Below are 20,194 nucleotides of genomic sequence, written 5' to 3'. Positions count from 1 at the left end.
TTTATAGACACACTGATAGAAACAGGCAGTTTATAGACACACTGATAGAAACAGGCAGTTTATAGACAAAACAAAAACACACTGATAGAAACAGGCAGTTCATAGACACACTGATAGAAACAGGCAGTTTATAGACAAAACAAAAACACACTGATAGAAACAGGCAGTTTATAGACACACTGATAGAAACAGGCAGTTTATAGACACACTGATGGAAACAGGCAGTTTATAGATACACTGATAGAAACAGGCAGTTTATAGACACACTGATAGAAACAGGCAGTTTATAGACACACTGATAGAAACAGGCAGTTTATAGATACACTGATAGAAACAGGCAGTTTATAGACACACTGATAGAAACAGGCAGTTTATAGATACACTGATAGAAACAGGCAGTTTATAGACACACTGATAGAAACAGGCAGTTTATAGATACACTGATAGAAACAGGCAGTTTATAGACACACTGATAGAAACAGGCAGTTTATAGACACACTGATAGAAACAGGCCGTTTATAGGCACACTGATAGAAACAGGCAGTTTATAGACAAAACAAAAACACACTGATAGAAACAGGCAGTTTATAGGCACACTGATAGAAACAGGCAGTTTATAGACACACTGATAGAAACAGGCAGTTTATAGATACACTGATAGAAACAGGCAGTTTATAGACACAATGATAGAAACAGGCAGTTTATAGATACACTGATAGAAACAGGCAGTTTATAGAAACACTGATAGAAACAGGCAGTTTATAGACACACTGATAGAAACAGGCAGTTTATAGGCACACTGATAGAAACAGGCAGTTTATAGACACACTGATAGAAACAGGCAGTTTATAGGCACACTGATAGAAACAGGCAGTTTATAGACAAAACAAAAACACACTGATAGAAACAGGCAGTTTATAGACAAAACAAAAACACACTGATAGAAACAGGCAGTTTATAGGCACACTGATAGAAACAGGCAGTTTATAGACAAAACAAAAACACACTGATAGAAACAGGCAGTTTATAGGCAAAACAAAAACACACTGATAGAAACAGGCAGTTTATAGACAAAACAAAAACACACTGATAGAAACAGGCAGTTTATAGGCAAAACAAAAACACACTGATAGAAACAGGCAGTTTATAGACAAAACAAAAACACACTGATAGAAACAGGCAGTTTATAGGCACACTGATAGAAACAGGCAGTTTATAGACAAAACAAAAACACACTGATAGAAACAGGCAGTTTATAGGCACACTGATAGAAACAGGCAGTTTATAGACAAAACAAAAACACACTGATAGAAACAGGCAGTTTATAGGACAAAACAAAAACCCTGATAGAAACAGGCAGTTTATAGACACACTGATAGAAACAGGCAGTTTATAGACAAAACAAAAACACACTGATAGAAACAGGCAGTTATAGACACACTGATAGAAACAGCAGTTTATAGACACACTGATAGAAACAGGCAGTTTATAGACACACTGATAGAAACAGGCAGTTTATAGACACACTGATAGAAACAGGCAGTTTATAGGCACACTGATAGAACAGGCAGTTTATAGTCACACTGATAGAAACAGGCAGTTTATAGACAAAACAAAAACACACTGATAGAAACAGGCAGTTTATAGATACACTGATAGAAACAGGCAGTTTATAGACACACTGATAGAAACAGGCAGTTTATAGACACACTGATAGAAACAGGCAGTTTATAGACAAAACAAAAACACACTGATAGAAACAGGCAGTTTATAGACACACTGATAGAAACAGGCAGTTTATAGACACACTGATAGAAACAGGCAGTTTATAGACACACTGATAGAAACAGGCAGTTTATAGACAAAACAAAAACACACTGATAGAAACAGGCAGTTTATAGATACACTGATAGAAACAGGCAGTTTATAGACACACTGATAGAAACAGGCAGTTTATAGACACACTGATAGAAACAGGCAGTTTATAGACACACTGATAGAAACAGGCAGTTTATAGACACACTGATAGAAACAGGCAGTTTATAGACACACTGATAGAAACAGGCAGTTTATAGACAAAACAAAAACACACTGATAGAAACAGGCAGTTTATAGATACACTGATAGAAACAGGCAGTTTATAGACAAAACAAAAACACACTGATAGAAACAGGCAGTTTATAGACACACTGATAGAAACAGGCAGTTTATAGACACACTGATAGAAACAGGCAGTTTATAGACACACTGATAGAAACAGGCAGTTTATAGACACACTGATAGAAACAGGCAGTTTATAGACACACTGATAGAAACAGGCAGTTTATAGACAAAACAAAAACACACTGATAGAAACAGGCAGTTTATAGGCACACTGATAGAAACAGGCAGTTTATAGACACACTGATAGAAACAGGCAGTTTATAGACACACTGATAGAAACAGGCAGTTTATAGACACACTGATAGACACAGGCAGTTTATAGACACACTGATAGAAACAGGCAGTTTATAGACACACTGATAGAAACAGGCAGTTTATAGACACACTGATAGAAACAGGCAGTTTATAGACACACTGATAGAAACAGGCAGTTTATAGACACACTGATAGAAACAGGCAGTTTATAGACACACTGATAGAAACAGGCAGTTTATAGACACACTGATAGAAACAGGCAGTTTATAGGCACACTGATAGAAACAGGCAGTTTATAGACACACTGATAGAAACAGGCAGTTTATAGACACACTGATAGAAACAGGCAGTTTATAGACACACTGATAGAAACAGGCAGTTTATAGACACACTGATAGAAACAGGCAGTTTATAGACACACTGATAGAAACAGGCAGTTTATAGACACACTGATAGAAACAGGCAGTTTATAGACACACTGATAGAAACAGGCAGTTTATAGACACACTGATAGAAACAGGCAGTTTATAGACACACTGATAGAAACAGGCAGTTTATAGACAAAACAAAAACACACTGATAGAAACAGGCAGTTTATAGCACACTGATAGAAACAGGCAGTTTATAGACACACTGATAGAAACAGGCAGTTTATAGACACACTGATAGAAACAGGCAGTTTATAGACACACTGATAGAAACAGGCAGTTTATAGACACACTGATAGAAACAGGCAGTTTATAGACACACTGATAGAAACAGGCAGTTTATAGACACACTGATAGAAACAGGCAGTTTATAGACACACTGATAGAAACAGGCAGTTTATAGACACACTGATAGAAACAGGCAGTTTATAGACACACTGATAGAAACAGGCAGTTTATAGACACACTGATAGAAACAGGCAGTTTATTAGACACAAACTGATAGAAACAGGCAGTTTATAGACAAAACAAAAACACACTGATAGAAACAGGCAGGTTTATAGACAAAACAAAAACACACTGATAGAACAGGCAGTTTATAGATACACTGATAGAAACAGGCAGTTTATAGACACACTGATAGAAACAGGCAGTTTATAGACACACTGATAGAAACAGGCAGTTTATAGACACACTGATAGAAACAGGCAGTTTATAGGCACACTGATAGAAACAGGCAGTTTATAGGCACACTGATAGAAACAGGCAGTTTATAGACAAAACAAAAACACACTGATAGAAACAGGCAGTTTATAGATACACTGATAGAAACAGGCAGTTTATAGACACACTGATAGAAACAGGCAGTTTATAGACACACTGATAGAAACAGGCAGTTTATAGACAAAACAAAAACACACTGATAGAAACAGGCAGTTTATAGATACACTGATAGAAACAGGCAGTTTATAGATACACTGATAGAAACAGGCAGTTTATAGACACACTGATAGAAACAGGCAGTTTATAGACACACTGATAGAAACAGGCAGTTTATAGACAAAACAAAAACACACTGATAGAAACAGGCAGTTTATAGACACACTGATAGAAACAGGCAGTTTATAGACAAAACAAAAACACACTGATAGAAACAGGCAGTTTATAGATACACTGATAGAAACAGGCAGTTTATAGGCACACTGATAGAAACAGGCAGTTTATAGACAAAACAAAAACACACTGATAGAAACAGGCAGTTTATAGATACACTGATAGAAACAGGCAGTTTATAGGCACACTGATAGAAACAGGCAGTTTATAGGCACACTGATAGAAACAGGCAGTTTATAGACACACTGATAGAAACAGGCAGTTTATAGACAAAACAAAAACACACTGATAGAAACAGGCAGTTTATAGATACACTGATAGAAACAGGCAGTTTATAGACACACTGATAGAAACAGGCAGTTTATAGACACACTGATAGAAACAGGCAGTTTTTAGACAAACTGATAGAAACAGGCAGTTTATAGATACACTGATAGAAACAGGCAGTTTATAGACAAAACAAAAACACACTGATAGAAACAGGCAGTTTATAGGCACACTGATAGAAACAGGCAGTTTATAGACAAAACAAAAACACACTGATAGAAACAGGCAGTTTATAGACACACTGATAGAAACAGGCAGTTTATAGTCACACTGATAGAAACAGGCAGTTTATAGACACACTGATAGAAACAGGCAGTTTATAGACACACTGATAGAAACAGGCAGTTTATAGACACACTGATAGAAACAGGCAGTTTATAGACACACTGATAGAAACAGGCAGTTTATAGACACACTGATAGAAACAGGCAGTTTATAGACACACTGATAGAAACAGGCAGTTTATAGACACACTGATAGAAACAGGCAGTTTATAGGCACACTGATAGAAACAGGCAGTTTATAGACACACTGATAGAAACAGGCAGTTTATAGACACACTGATAGAAACAGGCAGTTTATAGACACACTGATAGAAACAGGCAGTTTATAGACACACTGATAGAAACAGGCAGTTTATAGACAAAACAAAAACACACTGATAGAAACAGGCAGTTTATAGGCACACTGATAGAAACAGGCAGTTTATAGACAAAACAAAAACACACTGATAGAAACAGGCAGTTTATAGATACACTGATAGAAACAGGCAGTTTATAGACACACTGATAGAAACAGGCAGTTTATAGACACACTGATAGAAACAGGCAGTTTATAGACACACTGATAGAAACAGGCAGTTTATAGATACACTGATAGAAACAGGCAGTTTATAGATACACTGATAGAAACAGGCAGTTTATAGACACACTGATAGAAACAGGCAGTTTATAGACAAAACAAAAACACACTGATAGAAACAGGCAGTTTATAGATACACTGATAGAAACAGGCAGTTTATAGACACACTGATAGAAACAGGCAGTTTATAGACAAAACAAAAACACACTGATAGAAACAGGCAGTTTATAGATACACTGATAGAAACAGGCAGTTTATAGACACACTGATAGAAACAGGCAGTTTATAGACACACTGATAGAAACAGGCAGTTTATAGACAAAACAAAAACACACTGATAGAAACAGGCAGTTTATAGATACACTGATAGAAACAGGCAGTTTATAGACAAAACAAAAACACACTGATAGAAACAGGCAGTTTATAGATACACTGATAGAAACAGGCAGTTTATAGACACACTGATAGAAACAGGCAGTTTATAGACAAAACAAAAACACACTGATAGAAACAGGCAGTTTATAGATACACTGATAGAAACAGGCAGTTTATAGACAAAACAAAAACACACTGATAGAAACAGGCAGTTTATAGATACACTGATAGAAACAGGCAGTTTATAGACACACTGATAGAAACAGGCAGTTTATAGACAAAACAAAAACACACTGATAGAAACAGGCAGTTTATAGATACACTGATAGAAACAGGCAGTTTATAGACACACTGATAGAAACAGGCAGTTTATAGACAAAACAAAAACACACTGATAGAAACAGGCAGTTTATAGATACACTGATAGAAACAGGCAGTTTATAGACACACTGATAGAAACAGGCAGTTTATAGACAAAACAAAAACACACTGATAGAAACAGGCAGTTTATAGATACACTGATAGAAACAGGCAGTTTATAGACACACTGATAGAAACAGGCAGTTTATAGACACACTGATAGAAACAGGCAGTTTATAGACACACTGATAGAAACAGGCAGTTTATAGATACACTGATAGAAACAGGCAGTTTATAGATACACTGATAGAAACAGGCAGTTTATAGACACACTGATAGAAACAGGCAGTTTATAGACACACTGATAGAAACAGGCAGTTTATAGGCACACTGATAGAAACAGGCAGTTTATAGACACACTGATAGAAACAGGCAGTTTATAGACACACTGATAGAAACAGGCAGTTTATAGACACACTGATAGAAACAGGCAGTTTATAGACACACTGATAGAAACAGGCAGTTTATAGGCACACTGATAGAAACAGGCAGTTTATAGACACACTGATAGAAACAGGCAGTTTATAGACACACTGATAGAAACAGGCAGTTTATAGACACACTGATAGAAACAGGCAGTTTATAGACAGAACAAAAACACACTGATAGAAACAGGCAGTTTATAGGCACACTGATAGAAACAGGCAGTTTATAGACAAAACAAAAACACACTGATAGAAACAGGCAGTTTATAGATACACTGATAGAAACAGGCAGTTTATAGACACACTGATAGAAACAGGCAGTTTATAGACACACTGATAGAAACAGGCAGTTTATAGACACACTGATAGAAACAGGCAGTTTATAGACACACTGATAGAAACAGGCAGTTTATAGACACACTGATAGAAACAGGCAGTTTATAGACACACTGATAGAAACAGGCAGTTTATAGACACACTGATAGAAACAGGCAGTTTATAGACACACTGATAGAAACAGGCAGTTTATAGACACACTGATAGAAACAGGCAGTTTATAGACACACTGATAGAAACAGGCAGTTTATAGACACACTGATAGAAACAGGCAGTTTATAGACACACTGATAGACACAGGCAGTTTATAGACACACTGATAGAAACAGGCAGTTTATAGATACACTGATAGAAACATGCAGTTTATAGACAAAACAAAAACACACTGATAGAAACAGGCAGTTTATAGACACACTGATAGAAACAGGCAGTTTATAGGCACACTGATAGAAACAGGCAGTTTATAGACAAAACAAAAACACACTGATAGAAACAGGCAGTTTATAGACATACTGATAGAAAAAGTAGCGTTACAAGATGTGGCAGAGAGATACATCAGGTCACCGACGCTTGTGTCGGATAAAGGAACAATTCCTAATTCAGGCAACCTGTGTCCCATCGAACACTCCCAGGACAGGTACAGCACAGGGTTAGATACAGAGTAAAGCTCCCTCTACACTGTCCCCATCAAACACTCCCAGGACAGGTACAGCACGGGGTTAGATACAGAGTAAATCTCCCTCTACACCATCCCATCAAACACTCCCAGGACAGGTACAGCACAGGGTTAGATACAGAGTAAAGCTCCCTCTACACTGTCCCCATCAAACACTCCCAGGACAGGTACAGCACGGGGTTAGATACAGAGTAACGCTCCCTCTACACTGTCCCCATCAAACACTCCCAGGACAGGTACAGCACGGGGTTAGATACAGAGTAAAGCTTCCTCTACACTGTCCCCATCAAACACTCCCAGGGCAGGTACAGCACGGGGTTAGATACAGAGTAAAGCTTCCTCTACACTGTCCCCATCAAACACTCCCAGGACAGGTACAGCACAGGGTTAGATACAGAGTAAAGCTTCCTCTACACTGTCCCCATCAAACACTCCCAGGACAGGTACAGCACAGGGTTAGATACAGAGTAAAGCTCCCTCTACACCAAGGTGGGAGCCTAGGCCCGGGCTCTGGAACTTTGTCATCTGGCCTGCGGTGAGATTTCAAAAAAACTTATCACGTGCATGTGAATCATATGTCTCCACCATTTTCGCCTTCCCACTTCCCAGCCCATCTCCTGAGAGCTGGGGAAATCTGGCCCAGTCACTTCGAATCTTGGAAACCAAGGAGAACCAGAATGTGAAAGTCCGAATGGGCAGGAGCTTCTTGAGCTCCAGCCTTTGAGCGGGTTGAAGGTAACACACGACAAGCCCCGGTCAGTGGGGACTTCATCCCGCACACACTATTCGCACCATTTCAGAAGCAGCTCCCTCTCGCCAGACACAATGAAGATCAACCTCGTGGGCACTGAGTTCATTTTCTGGCTGCGCTCATCTCGAACAGCACTACAGGAAGCTCGGGGATTTCTGCGTAACTGTGGAAGGCAGGCAGCTAGCCGTATTCCCCCTTTGATGGAGCAAAAGTCGGCAGAATTGAGATTAGTGCAAATCCCTCGGGGAGCCTGAGAGTAATCCACCAGGAGTATTGAGCAATCCTCAATACAGAAAGTAATTTTTTAGATGGAATTTTATTAAATGTCCCACTGCTTCCTTCCGGCTCTTTTGTTCTGACATTTGCCCCAGACTCCTCTGTTTCCACACAATACATGTGCTCGGGGTTTCGCTGCACATGGTGTTCTCAAAGTTTTTTTTTAAATAAAAATAACACATGAGGACTGTAAAGAAAGGAAGAAAAGTGGACCCAGAGCGTCGTGTTTTTAATGGAAAATGGACAAACGATTATTTTTTCCTGGAGGTGAAAGGCAAAGCTGTGCGCCCGATTTGCGGAGAAGTGATTTCTGTCATGAGAAAAGTTAATGCAGAAAAGACACTGCAGCATGAAGCACATCAAATATGAGGAATTTCAAGGACAAGTGTGAGTGGACAAAATTAAAGCACTCAAAAAGAATGTGAGTGCGCAGCAAGCAATCTTCGCAAGACCGAGAAAGGTGGCGGAAGGTGTTACGCAAGCCAGTTATGTGGTGTGTGAACTTATCGCAAAATGGGGTGAGGCCTCATTCGGAAAGAGGGTTTGTAAAGGAGTACATCATTGCGACCGCAGCTTTACTGACTCCAGAGAAAATCCTATTATTTGAGAATGTGAACTTATCTCGCAGGATCGTATCAGATCGAATTAATGATGTGGCCAGAGACATTGAAAAGCCTCTGAAAGATTCAACGGCTGATTTCGAGTTTTACTCTCCAGCCATTGATGAGACAACAAGCATGACAAATACAACTGGTGATCATTCTGCGTGGAATCACAACAGATTTTGAGATTTGAGAGGAATCACTTGCTTTAATGGCAGTGCATGACACCGCCAAAGGTGAAGATATGTTTGAGCAGGTCACACTGGCAATGCACGAGCTTCAGTTATCATCTGTAAAATGAAGTAGTCTTAATAGTGATGGTGCTTCAGCAATGGTTGGATCTCAAAAGGGATCAGTTGCTCTAAACAAGAAAGAAATGAAACTCCTCAACTCTGATCCACGTAAGTTGATTGTATGTCACCGCACGATTCATCAGGAGAATTTGTGTGTGCAGTCCGTGTAACTGGGCAATATAATGTGGACAGTAGCATCAAGCATTAACTTCATTAAAGGTAGAGGGTTAAATGGCTGTCACTTTAAGGAGTTATTGAAAGACCTTGAATCAGAGTACAGCGATTTAGTTTACTATCATGAAATGCAATGGCTCAGCTGGGGCGGGGATTGGGGTATGCCGATGCGGTTTTATGAACTCAGGGACGAAGTGAAACTTTTCATGGAGCCAAAAGGAAAACCTGTGAGCAAGCTGAGCGACGACAAATGGTTGTGTGACTTGGCTTTCATGGTCGACATTACGCAGTATCTGTCTGAGCTCAATGTCAAATTGCAAAGTCCTAACCAGATTCTTATTCCTTTCCTTTCAAATGTGAAATCATCTGAAGCCAAATTAAAGCTGTGTAAATGCAACTGGAAAAGGGCAACATGGTGCATTTTTCTACCCTTCAGAAACTAAAACTTGCAGCAAGAGTGGAGTATGCCAGGGAGTGTGCAAATTTACTGTAGAAATGTTGTGAGTGATTTCAATACCCTAAACATGAAGAAACTGGAATTAAACATTTTTGCCCCACTGCTCAATATGGAAGTAGCTGATGTACCTGAAGACCTTCAACATGAAGTTATAGAACTGCAAAGCAACATTGAACTTAAGGCCAAATACAATAACCTGCCTCTGCTGGAATTCTACAGACTCCATGTTGGTGCCAATGAATTTCCAAACTTGAGGAGACACGTGCTGAAAATTGCATTGCTGTCTGGAACTACATACTGCTGGGAGCAGATTTTCCCAAAAATTTGTTTCACAAAGAACTGTCTGTTTGCCAAATTAATAGACGTGAATTTGGAAAGCCAGTTGCGAGTGTCAGCATCATCAGTGCCAGTAGACATAACAAGGCTCATTAAGGAAAAGCAAACTCAGACATCACATTAAAGCAGTGGGTAAGTTCAATATTTAGACCATAAGACATAGGAGCGGCGTTAGGCCATTCAGCCCATCGAGTCTGCTCCGCCATTCAATCATGGCTGATAAGTTTCTCAACCTCATTCTCCTGCCTTCTCTCCGTAACCTTTGATCCCCTTAACAATCAAGAACCTATCTATCTTGGTCTTAAATACACTCAATGACCTGGCCTCCACATCCTTCTGTGGCGATGAATTCCATAGATTCACCACTTTCTGGCTAAAGAAGTTTCTCCTCATCTCTGTTCTAAAAGGTCTTCCCTTTACTCTGAGGCTGTGCCCTCAGGTCTTAGTCTCTCCTACTAATGGAAACATCTTCCCCATGTCCACTCTATCCAGGCCTTTCAGTATTCTGTAGGTTTCAATCAGATCCCCCCTCAACCTTCTAAATTCCATCAAGTATAGACCCAGAGTCCTCAAATGTTCCTCATATGTTAAGCCTTTTATTCCTTGGATCATTCTCATGAACCTCCTCTGGACCCTCTGCAGGGCCAGCACATCCTTCCTGAGATACGGGGCCCAAAATTGCTCACAATATTCTAAATGTGGTCTGACCAGAGCCTTATAAAGCCTCAGCAGCAAATCCCTGCTTTTATATTCTAGTTCTCTGGAAATAAATGCCAACGTTGCATTTGCCTTCCTAACTACTGACTCAACCTGCAAGTTAACCTTAAGAGAATCCTGGACTAGGACTCCCAAGTGCCATTGCACTCCAGATTTCTGAATTCTCTCCCCATTTAGAAAATAGTCTATGCCTCTATTCTTCCTACCAAAGTGCATGACCTCACACTTCCCCACGTTGTATTCCATCTGCCACTTCTTTGCCTATTCTCCTAACCTGTCCAAATCCTTCTGCAGCCTCCCTGCCTCCTCAATACTACCTGTCCCTCCACCTATCTTTGTATCATCTGCAAACTTAGCCAGGATGCCCTCAGTTCCTTCATCTAGATCATTAATGTATAAAGTGAAAAGTTGTGGTCCCAACACTGACTCCTGCGGAACTCCACTAGTCACCGGCCACCATCCTGAGAAGGACCCCCTTATCCCCACTCTCTGCCTCCTGCCAGACAGCCAATCTTCTATCCATGCTAGTACCTTGCCTCTAACACCATGGGCTCTTATCTTACTGAGCAGCCTCCTGTGCGGCACCTTGTCAAAGGCCTTCTGGAAGTCCAAGTAGATAATATCCATTGGCTCTCCTTTGTCTAACCTACACATTACCTCCTCAAAGAATTCTAACAGATTTGTCAGGCATGACCTCCCCTTGATGAAACCATGCTGACTTTGCCCTACTTTACCATGCACTTCCAAGTATTCTGAAATCTCATCCTTAATAATAGACTCTAAAATCTTACCAACGACCGAGGTCAGGCTAATCGGCCTGTAATTTCCCGTTTTTTGCCTCACTCCCTTCTTAAACAGGGGGGTTACATTAGCGATTTTCCAGTCTTCTGGGACCCTCCCTGACTTGACTGATTCCTGAAAGATCACCACTAACACCTCCACTATCTCTTCAGCTATCTCCTTCAGAACTCTGGGGTGTAATCCATCTGGTCCAGGTGATTTATCCACCTTCAGACCTTTCAGTTTTCCTAGCACCTTCTCCTTGGTAATGGCCACCATACTCACCTCTGCCCCCCCGACTCTCTTAAACATTGGGGATGTCACTCGTGTCTTCTACTGTGAAGACTGACGCAAAGTACCTATTCAGTTCCTCCGCCATTTCTTTGTTCCCCACTACTACTTCTCCAGCACCATTTTCCAGTGGCCCAATGTCCACTTTTTCCTCTCTCTTCCCCTTTATATATCTAAAAAAAATTCTGTATTCTCTCTTAAAAATTAAATTAAGTTGGTTTTTATGTGTGAGTAGCCTTTAATAAGAAAAAGGTTCCCACCCCTTCTCTACACTGTCCCTATCAAAGAGTCCCAGGGTGGGTATAGCATGTGTTAGATATAGTATAAAGCTCCCTCTATATTGTCCCCATCAGATACTTGCAGGACAGGTACAGCACAGGGATAGATAAAGAGTAAAGCTCCCTCTACTCTGTCCCCATCAAGCACTTGCAGGACAGGTACAGCATGGGGTTAGATACAGAATAAAGTTCCCTCTATACTGTCCCCATCAAACACTCCCAGGGTGGGCATAGCACATGTTAGATACAGTATGAAGCTCCCTCTACACCCTCTGCACTGTCACCATCAATTACTACCAGGACAGGTACAGCACGGTGTTGGATACAGAGTAAAGCTCCCTCTACACCAGGGGTCGCCAATCTTTTCTTTAATGAGAACTACTTCTGATTAATGAAAAGTATCCTGAGCTGCTAAAACATATATTGAAAGTATATGGATTGATAAGGGTGCAAATTATGCTATTACAGTTGCCATACAAAAATATATATTTAAAATGAAGAAAATTGATTCTTAACCTTTATTTCAGTGTGAAACTGGATACTGCATGGTGTCTACCAGTGCTATGTAATCTGATGTGTATCCTGAGAGAGCAACTCTGATGGAGTCATTCAGGTGCTCGTTGCCAGACATGTTGGAAATTTGGGTTTGATGAAGTTCATGTTGGAAAAGGCGGATTTGCATAGATAGGTGGAACCAAACAGGGAAGTGGCTTTCATTGCTGCTGTGCAATGTTATTGTACTCCTCGGGATCCACGAGACTCCAGAAATTAGTGGCAGATTGTTTTGATTTCAAATGAATGTCATTTTGAAGGCTGACAATCTCCATTTCCATAGTGGCACACTAATTTGTTTAGAAATCTCACTAACATCTACCTCTATGAAGGGGTTTGAGCAGGGCTCCAGCTGCTCAAAATCACTAAGTCTGTCATTAAATTCTAGGCCAAGCAAGTTCAGGAGTTCACAGTACTCGGCAATGTCCAGGAACCCAGCAGCAGCTTCAGTTTATGCCAGTGTTTGGAGCACAGAAGGAAAGTGTTGCATTTTCCTCTTCTGCACTTACTATACCAGGAGGTTAATTTCGAGTTGAAAGCTTTCACTGCACTAATCATGTCAGCAGTTGCTTCTCTTTCCATTGCAATTCACAGCTCAGGGTGTTCAATTTCTCTGTCACATCTGTTAGAAAAGCCAAATAAATCAGCCGCACAATGTTTGCTAATTGGGCGGTACCTTTGTTTCTTGACTCCATGAAAGCTTTGATTTCTGGCAAAAGTGAAAGAAATCAATGCCGTTATTTTTCCCCTGCCAAGCGAGCGGATTTCATTGTGCAGCAAAAGGTCGCCATAGGTGGCTGACAATTTGTTGAGAAATGACTTGAAGCTTCGGTGCTGTTTGGCCTTTGCACGAATCGAATTAATAATTCTAACAACAGGAGACATAAGGTGATCAAACCCCACTGCTTTGGCCTATTGGTGCAGTGGTAGCTCAAGAAACGAGGACAATCGGGGTCTGCTTTCCAACTTGCATTGAAAGCGGCATGACACCCAGTCATTGGTGGCGTGCCCTCAGTTATTACTGCCACAAGCTTCTCCATTGGCACATTCTTTTTTGTGAAATAATTCTTTACCTTGTTGCAAATATCAACTCCCCTGGTTGTGGAACTTAGAGGCAACAATGTCAAAAATTGCTCTTTAATGGTGAAGTCTTCAAATGCCATTTGAACGAACACTGTCAACTGGGCACTACTGCTGGTGTCGCCCGATTCATTAAATTGAATAGAAAACCACTTGCATGTACTTAAATAAAAGCAAAATATTGCGGATCCTGGAAATCTGAAATAAGAATAGAAATGCTGGAAAATCTCAGCAGGTCTGACAGCATCTGCGGAGAGAGAAACAGAATTAACGTTTCGAGTCCGTAAAGAAGAGTCATATGGACCCGAAACGTTAACTCTGTTTCTCTCTCCACAGATGCTGTCAGATCTGCTGAGTTTTTCCAGCATTTTCTATTTTATTGTATGCATTTAAATCCCTCTCTAGCTACTCCAGCATGTTGGCCGATAATTCCCTTCTTGCCATGGTGTTTACTTCTAACTGCAGGTCTGAAATGGCAGATATCATTTCAGGGCTGTTTTTGAAACCTTTGAATAGTGACTCGACCAACAGAGTCATCGTGCCCTTCACAATCTCACTGATGGTAAATGTTGCCTTGTCCTTGGTCCGATAATGAGCAACTTTGAAAGGCGCCTCTGTTGCCGCATTAGCTTTGTTGGTTGGTTTCATAAAAAAAGATTGCTGTCTCCGCACTGCAGCTTTAGTTCACTTGCTTTTTGTGACCACAGGCTGCTTCCTGTGGGGAAAATCCCTCTCAAAAGGCTTTTGCGCTGTTGCAAAATGCCCCTTCACGTTACTCTTTTTTCCTACTGTAACTCTGATGCCACAGATTTATCAGGCACAATTGTCTTTAATGCTTGAAAACAAAAAATCATTCTCCCACTCTTGATGGAAATAGTACGTCTTTTGCTTTTTTTTTGGATGGACCTGCCTCTGCATCCATGATGTTAAGGGTGGATTATTTTTCCTGCTTTAAGCTAGCTAGCAGAGTTATGCTAGTACAGATGGTCCACGACTTATGTCGATTCACACTTGCGGCAGGTTGCTGTTGTCACCCATGTTATTAATTACGGTGGTCGGACCAGGACATATGGTATGATGCTGATTCAGGCACCGGTGTCATTTACAAAAGTTGGCAAACTAGTTAGCCTGAGATGGAAAAATAATTACATAACTTGAATCCTGTAATACTATTGGTTTCCAAATCTTAATTCAAGCTACTCATTGGCAGATGGCGAGCTACCAGTCGACATGTTGGCGACCTCTGCTCTACACTGTCCCCATCAACCACTCCCAGGGCAGGTACAGCACAGGGTTTTATACAGAGTAAAGCTCCCTCTACACTGTCCCCATCAAACACTCCCAGGGCAGGTACAGCATGGGGTTAAATACAGAGTAACTCTCCCTCTACATTGTCCCCATCAACCATTCCCAGGACTGGTATAGCACGGGGTTAGATACAGAGTAAAACTCCCTCTACACTGTCCCCATCAACCACTCCCAGGGCAGGTACAGCACAGGGTTAGATACAGAGTAAAGCTCCCTCTACACTGTCCCCATCAACCACTCCCAGGGCAGGTACAGCATAAGCTTGATTTAGAAACCCCTGAAATCTGCCCCATTACTGTGTCTTATATCAGTTATGCTGTTGACACTTCCTCTGCTGCCCAATTTACAAGAGCACTTGGAATTTATATAATGTTCTCGGTGTAGTCAGATGCTTCAGAATTCTAAACAAAGGAAGGAACGAGTCTGAATCTGGGGGAAGTGAGAGAAATGGAGAGGTGAAGATGGAAAGCCAGAGCTTCAGTTATACAGAGGAGTTTTGAAACTGGGAAGGAAGTAGCAATGGGATAGGAACTGGGATCCACAGGAAAGGAGCATCAAACGCTATAATCTTAGAGAGGAGGGAATGAAGGTTCAGGCAAAGTCCAGTGTTAGAGGGGCAGATGGAGTGAGGAACAAAGCAGTTAAATATCTTTACATTTTGCGATCGCTCATTTATCTCTTCCATTCCCTTGTTTTCTCTGTGCTGTCCCACAGTGCCCTGATCAAATGCAGGTGATGCAAATCCACGGCCTATAATAGCTCGGCCTTAAAGCTTCACTTAAGACTGAACTCAATGTCCCTCCACAACAGATCCTAACTGGTGGACATTTGGTTGACATCAGGCTGCCTTTCCTGTCCTGACTGTCATTCGAGGGTGGTGTTCTAAGTGTTCCCAGACTGGTTTGGCAGCGAATAAGACGTGGCAGTGTCCAGCTTTTTCTTGCTTAAAACAGCTGCAATGGAGGAGGATCACCAGACTGTTGTGCAAAGATTTATGGAGTCATTATGGCACAGAAGAGGTCTTTCGGGCCATTGAAGGATGGGGGACTTTGGCTGCAAGGTTTGAGAAGCTGGGGTTGTTCTCCTTGAAGCAAAGGAGATTTGCAGAGATTTCATAAAGGGATACAGTTTTAGATAGACAAAGACAAACATTTCCCATTAGCTGATCATACAATGACTTGGGGACACAAAGTTAAAGATTTGGGCAAAAGATAGAGCACGGATGTGAGGAAGAGCTTTTCCTCAGTGAGTGGTAATGATCGGGAACTCACTGCCTACGAGGGCTGTGGAAGCAGAGACAGCCAATGATTTGAAAAGGAAATTGGATAGGCAAGAGAGAGAAATAAACTTGCAGCGTTATGGGGAATGGGACTAACTGGATTGCTCTGTGAAGAGTCAGCATCAGCCACTTTCTGACATTCTATGGTGAGCACAGCACTCCAAACTGAGGAAAGGGACTTTGTGGTACTGGAAAACTCAGCCTGTATCCCACAATCCGTGCTGAAAAGTCTTCCTCAACATGTTACAGCAAATTATCACCCTGTACCTGCAGCATTTTAAAAATGGAAACACTTCAAATGGCTAAAGTCGTTTAGACAATATTGAAATAGAGATCAGAGTACATTAGCTTGCACCAGGTGTGTGTAGGTGAATACCTCTGTTGTGACAGTGTGTGCTCTGGCAGAGGTGGGACTGCTCAGTGTCCCTTCTCTCATTTTGTTTGCCCCACATGACTTACCAGGTTCAAGAGACCAGCAGTTGTTGTGTTGTTTGGGTGGACACACCTTAGCAGTGGAGTAAATGTTGTCCATTACACTCAGGATGGTGTTGTACTGAAAAGAAAGACAGTTGATCAGCACTTTTCAAATCACCAGTGAAGAGCAATGTATCAGCTACAAGAGACAGATTGGTTTACATAAATACTGCATCCCGGGTCAATACAGACAAAAGATAGGAACAGTCGAGGACCTTAAGATGGAGCCTCTGCACTTTTTGTGCAATTGCGTATTTCCTAGGCCAACTAAATTTCCACGTGGAACAGATTAGCTTTTTACTGTGGTGGATATGCTGTTGGAATGTGATCTAGGTCATTTTCCTGAGACTACGCTGGACAAAAACCAGTCTTGAAGCCTGCCAGTAGAAGTTTCCATTATTATTTAAGCATGACTCAGTGGGTAGCAGTCCTCTTGCCTCTGTGTCAGAAAGTTGTAGGTTCAAGGCTCATTCCAGCATGTAATCTAGTTTGTTCCCCCAGTGCAGTATTACAGTGCTGCACTGTTGGAGGGGCAATGCTTCTGATGAGATACTTAGCCATGGTCCAGTCGGATGCTCAGGTCAATTTAAAGTATCTCATGTCACTACTATTCAAAGAAAGACAAGAACTCTCTCCTCCAATATTCCTTCCTCAAACCATCTGCAGCAAAAACAGAATTTATAATTTCCTGTATACAGCACTTTGCTGTTGGTAAAACTGACCTGCTGCATTTACAGGATAACAGTGAATATACTTGAAAAGTAATTGGCCACAATATGTTTTGGATGTTCTAAGGACATCAAAGTGCTTGTCACAATGATTGGACCATATTACATAGGATTACATAGGATATATGGCACAGAAACAGGCCATTTGGCCCAACCTCCCCATGCTGGCGTATATGCTCCATTCGATCACTGCAAGGATCTTCCTTAGCCACCTCCTCCCAATGGCCGATAAACTCCTTCCAAAGTCACAGGGCAGTTTCGCCAATGGAGATACAGCACAAACGTGACTTCTACTCTACGGGGAATTCAAGAGAAGTGCAAAGAACAGCACCAAGACCCCATACTTGGCCTTTCTCAACCTCATGAAAGCCTTTGACCCTGTTAACTGTGAAGGATTATGGATTATCCTCCTCAAATTTGGCTTTCCTCAGAAATTTCTCACCATCCTCTGCCAACTCCATGATGACATGCAAGGTCCTCACCAATGGAACCACCACAAACCCTATCTCAATGAAGACTGGGGTCTTTGCACCAAATCACTTCTCCATTCTCCACACTGCGATACTATACCTCACCTCCAGCGAATAATCCACAGACATGGAGATATCTACAGAACAGATGGGAAACTGTTCAACCTACACTGTCTCCAATCCAAAACAAAAACCACTTTAACCTCAGTCAGAGAGCTGCAGTATGCAGATGACAATTGTGTGTGCGCTCACTCAGGAACTGAGACCCAGTCATTGTTGACTCCTTCTCCAAAACAAATGCGAAAATGGGCCTTTCACTAACAGATGAAAAACTAAGGTTCTCTTGCAACCAGCTCCCACAGGCCAACTCCTGCCCCATCAATTAAGATCAATAGTGAGATCCTGGAAAATTTGGACCATTTTCTGTATCTTGGAAGCCTCCTCTTGAAGAAGGCAGGCCTGGATGATACAATTCATCTTCCCCTCCAGCGTATCAGCTCAGCCTTCAGCCAACTGAAGAAAGGGGTTTTTGAGGACCAGGATCTCAAATCTAAGACCAAGGTTACGGTTTACTGACAGTCGTGATCACTGCACTCTGATATGCTTCAGAGACTTGGACAACCTACAGAAGGCACCTCAAAGCACTGGAGAAGTTCCATCAGTGGTTCCCTCTCAAGATTCTCCAATTTGATAACAAGAAAGGTGGTCTCACAGCAGCATCCTCTCTCATGCCAAATTGCTCAGCAATCTCAAGGTGCTAATCTCAAAACCAGCTCTGCTGGGAGGGACATGTCGTTCCTTTGTCTGACACCAGACTCCCGAAGCAATTGCTCTGCTCGGAACATTGTTGCAGCACAAGACTCTCAAGGGGACAGTGGAAACACTTTAGGGATGTCCTCAAAGCATGCCTGAAGAGGTCAAGCAGTCCCACCAACTCATGGGGGACCCTGGCTTGTGACTGACTAAAATGGAGAAGTACCCTCCATCATGTTGTGTGGCACTAACACTGCTAAATGGGATAGATTTTGAACAGATCTGGCAACTCAAAACTGGGCATCCATAAGGTGCTGTGGGCCATTAGCAGCAGCAGAATTGTACTCAAATGCAAGTTGTAACCACATCGCCCGGCATATCCCCCAATCTACCATTACCATCAAGTTGGGGAATCAACCCTGGTTCAATGAAGAGTGCAGGAGGTTATGCCTGGAACAGACCGGGCATACCTGAGAATGAGGTGTCAACCTGGTGAAGCTACAACATAGGATTACTTGCGTGCCAAACAGCATAAGCAGCAAATGATGGACAGAGCTAAATGATCCCACACACCATGGATCAGATCTACGCTCTGCAGTCCTGCCACATCCAGTCGTGAATGGTGGTGGATAATTAAACAACTCACTGGAGGAGGAGGCTCCACAACTATCCCCATCCTCAATGATGGGGGAACCCAGCACATCAGTACAAAAGATAAGGCTGAAGCATTTGCAAAAATCTTCAGCCAGAAGTGCCGAGTGGATGATCCATCTTGGCCTCCTCCGGAAGTCTGCAGCATCACAGATGCTTGTCTTCAGCCAGTTCGATTCATTCCAAATGATATCAAGAAATGGCTGAGGATACAGAATACCGCAATGGCTCTGGGCCTTGACAATATTCCGGCAATAGTACTGAAGATGTGTGCTTCAGAACTTGCCGTGCCCCTAGCCAGACTGTTCCAGTGCAGCTACAACACTGGTGTCTACCTGGCAGTGTGGAAAATTGCCCAGGTATATACACAAAAAGCAGGACAAATCGAACTAGCCAATTACTACCCTATCAGTCTACTTTCGATCACCAATAAAGTGATGGAAGGTGTTGTCGACAGTGCTTTCAAGTGGCACTTACTCAGAAACTGCCTACTCACTGATGCTCAGTTTGGGTTCTGCCAGGGCCACTCAGCTCTTGACCGCATTACAGCCTTGGTTCAAACATG

The 20,194-nt window shown here is 41.8% G+C and overlaps 1 protein-coding gene across 2 annotated transcripts in view; it reads right to left on the bottom strand.

Annotated features, from left to right (window-relative positions):
- ace (angiotensin I converting enzyme (peptidyl-dipeptidase A) 1) overlaps positions 1-20,194 on the bottom strand; it is a 194,497-nt gene that overhangs the window by 114,429 nt on the left and 59,874 nt on the right. For both annotated transcript variants that reach the window (XM_041173612.1, XM_041173615.1), the window contains exon 3: positions 17,013-17,106. In XM_041173612.1, coding sequence (XP_041029546.1) covers positions 17,013-17,106 — 94 coding nt within the window. The remainder of the gene's footprint in view (positions 1-17,012; positions 17,107-20,194) is intronic.

The sequence above is a fragment of the Carcharodon carcharias genome, chromosome 23 (assembly GCF_017639515.1).
Source record: "Carcharodon carcharias isolate sCarCar2 chromosome 23, sCarCar2.pri, whole genome shotgun sequence".
In the NCBI taxonomy this organism is placed as follows: domain Eukaryota; kingdom Metazoa; phylum Chordata; class Chondrichthyes; order Lamniformes; family Lamnidae; genus Carcharodon; species Carcharodon carcharias.
This window is presented reverse-complemented; position numbering and strand designations above follow the sequence as displayed.